The 2,702-nt window shown below is 35.8% G+C and overlaps 1 protein-coding gene across 1 annotated transcript; it reads right to left on the bottom strand.

Moving 5' to 3' along the window:
• Positions 1-855: 855 nt before the first annotated feature.
• Positions 856-2,454, bottom strand: LOC140836007 (gibberellin 2-beta-dioxygenase). The gene is made up of 3 exons (XM_073201420.1): positions 1,947-2,454; positions 1,191-1,548; positions 856-1,110 (listed from the first exon to the last, which is right to left on the bottom strand). Exons 1-3 carry the CDS (start codon positions 2,351-2,353, stop codon positions 868-870), a joined length of 1,008 nt encoding a protein of 335 aa, XP_073057521.1. The 5' UTR covers positions 2,354-2,454; the 3' UTR covers positions 856-867.
• Between the last annotated feature and the right edge of the window lie 248 nt (positions 2,455-2,702).

The following is a 2,702-nucleotide window of genomic DNA, read 5'->3' on the forward strand; positions in this document are numbered from 1 at the left end:
GGACTTCTAAGCTAAGAAAACGACTTAGTAATTTTAAGAAATTATGATGAAATCATTGTAATATGTAATTAAAAAAATATTAAATGCGACTAGTAAAAATAATAATTAATTAAAATTTATATGGAAAATTTTTCCGATGCAGTATCAAGAGTTTACAATGCGAACTCAGTGAATATCAACAAGAAATTACAATCAAAACTCAATCATTCATCCTCACAATCTCTCTCGTTCCCTTGTATTTCTTTCCCTCTTCTGTGTAGTGAATTTATCTGGTGAAGAATATCTGAATGTTTTTCCACGTATGTATATGTGAAACCAAGCAGTAGTTTAATTTAATGGGGACACTGGAAGTTTTCTACAGTACTTGAAGCTGTAGTTTAATGAAGACACTGGTTTTTTCATGGGAATTTTTTTTCCCGTTTCTATGATTGTTTTTCTGCAATTTTGTTCAGCTATCTTGTTAAAATTAAGTCTTAATCCTTTATTTTAATATTTGTAGTCATTTTGGTGTTTTATTTTGCAATATATTACAAGATATGTTATGTATAGGACGAGTAAGGTGATGTTTGCCGACAAGAACTGGTACAGAATATTTTGCATGAACTTGTATTTATACAATACTAAAAGATAAGTTAGGTACAGCATGATGAAGAAATTATAAAAGGGGCAACCTATTTTTTTCCACCTATGGCAAATTCATCGAGTCAAATCTTCAGACATTAACATGTTTTTGGAGCATTCTATAGTCTATCGAATTCATAAACAAGAATACCATAATATCCTTCAGTACACAGAAGCATTTGATTCAAATCTAGCAACTTTGACAGAACACTAAATTCATTTGATGTAACAGTACTGTTTGGCAGCCTATTTCTCGAAAGGCTTGAGCCTATTGTCGCCCAGTCTTGTCTTGTAAGCTGAATTCTTGTACTCGGACCACGTGAATTCTCTGTACAAACTTTCTTCCCCTTCTTCCATTAATGAAGATAAAGGTTTGATCTTTTCATTCAAATTTGGCCCCCCGAAGTATATCATTGACACTCTCGATTTCGAGTCATCGGCCAGCATTACTCTGTGTTTCACACTCCTAAACCTGCCATTACTCATCACCTGTCAAGCAAAACACGATTAATGTGGTATAAATTCGAAGTTTGGGACATTTTCAAATCAAGTTTTGTACATATATATACCTGTAAAGAATCGCCAACATTGAAGAAGAACGAGGTGTTATCTGATGGAACAGGTGCCCAAGTACCATCTGTGAGACAGATTTGCAGGCCTGACGTGTTGTTAGATCTTACAACGGATATGATTTGTGGGTCTGTGTGTTCTCCGAATCCAATCACATTCCGACCACTCAATGGTTGATTAAGCAATACTTCAGGACATGGCGGATAGTGATTTAGCCTGAAGCAGGAATCACTTCTCTCGTCTCTAATATGCTTACTCAAAAAGTCCCGTGGCTGAATCTGTAATTCATCGGCTATCATTTCAAGAACTTCACAGGCCATGTTTCTCACTTTTGAGACATACAAGTTCACTAGGCTCCTGTGCGTTTTTGAAATCAATCGATGATTGTGAAATAAAACTCAATTTGACAAGGCCAAGATTAAAATTATGATCAATATTTGACTATCATATATAATTGGGGAAAATTTTTCCCTGCCAAATCTATCTTGATAATGACTGAGATTGTATTCACAATTAGGGGAAAAAATCATAAGTGTCTGAGCTGCGTAGCTGATAGCCTGAAATATAGAACCAAATATTAATTGCTTTCACATGATTAGTAAAGAAAAAAGACTATTTTTTTTATTGGGTCAAAAATTTTCGCCCACACCAAGTGATCCACTCTATCTTCGACGAAATTTGACATTTCTTTACCATGCAAAGACCATAGTATTAAGAGCAAAGAAAACTAAAGAAAAATACAACATTCTTTTTACCAGAGAGTTTCTGAAATCCCTGGATATAAGGCGTTTGAGTCCTGCGAAATGAGTTCAGGATTGGTGCAAAAGAGAAGATATTCAACCCATCCCACGTCACCATTGCACCCAATCTTCTTGTTACCGTAGCCAAAAGGGTTAGTAGAGCCAGACTTTTCCTTCTCAAACTGGGATAACTTGAAAAACTGAACCGCTTCGTCTTCTAATTTGGCCAAAAACTCCATGGAAATCCCATGGTTGATGACTTTAAAGAACCCGAACTCTTTACAAGCCTCGACGATCAGGGTTTTCGCATCAGGTTTCAACAAGTCCACAACTGGAATCCCTGTGGAAAAGCTCGCTGTGGGTTTGCATGTTTTGATTCGGTGGAGATTATCAAGATCTAGCGGCGATAAAGCTGCTACCATGACTGCAAATTTCGAGGGTTTACAGGGAGAAAAATAAGGGACAAAAAGGGGGAGCCGTATCCGAAATTGCTAATGCATGGAAGAAGGATGAGAGCTCAAAAGGCGATGGAAACTATGGAGAGACATCTGGCTTTGTGCGTAAGCTTTCAAATTTATAGTATCGAGGGGGAGAGTTCCATGTCTATTATTTAATTTAACAAAATAAATATACTAATTATTAAAAAATAACAATTAAATATAAATAAATAATTAAACATTTGTTTTTCTGATCGAGTTCCATAGCTTTGCCAATAATAGGTCTCTTGTGATACGATATTACGAATCTTTATCTGTGAGACGGGTCAATCTT

The sequence above is a fragment of the Primulina eburnea genome, chromosome 7 (genome assembly GCF_022965805.1).
Source record: "Primulina eburnea isolate SZY01 chromosome 7, ASM2296580v1, whole genome shotgun sequence".
NCBI classification, from domain to species: Eukaryota; Viridiplantae; Streptophyta; class Magnoliopsida; order Lamiales; family Gesneriaceae; genus Primulina; species Primulina eburnea.

Bases quoted from the DNA above. Each gene is read 5' to 3' on its own strand.
- LOC140836007 (XM_073201420.1), bottom strand. From the start codon at position 2,353: ATGGTAGCAGCTTTATCGCCGCTAGATCTTGATAATCTCCACCGAATC. The intron at 1,549-1,946 runs GTAAAAAGAATG...AAAAACGCACAG, and splicing joins GGGATTTCAGAAACTCTCTG to GAGCCTAGTGAACTTGTATG. The intron at 1,111-1,190 runs GTATATATATGT...TTTGCTTGACAG, and splicing joins ATGTTGGCGATTCTTTACAG to GTGATGAGTAATGGCAGGTT.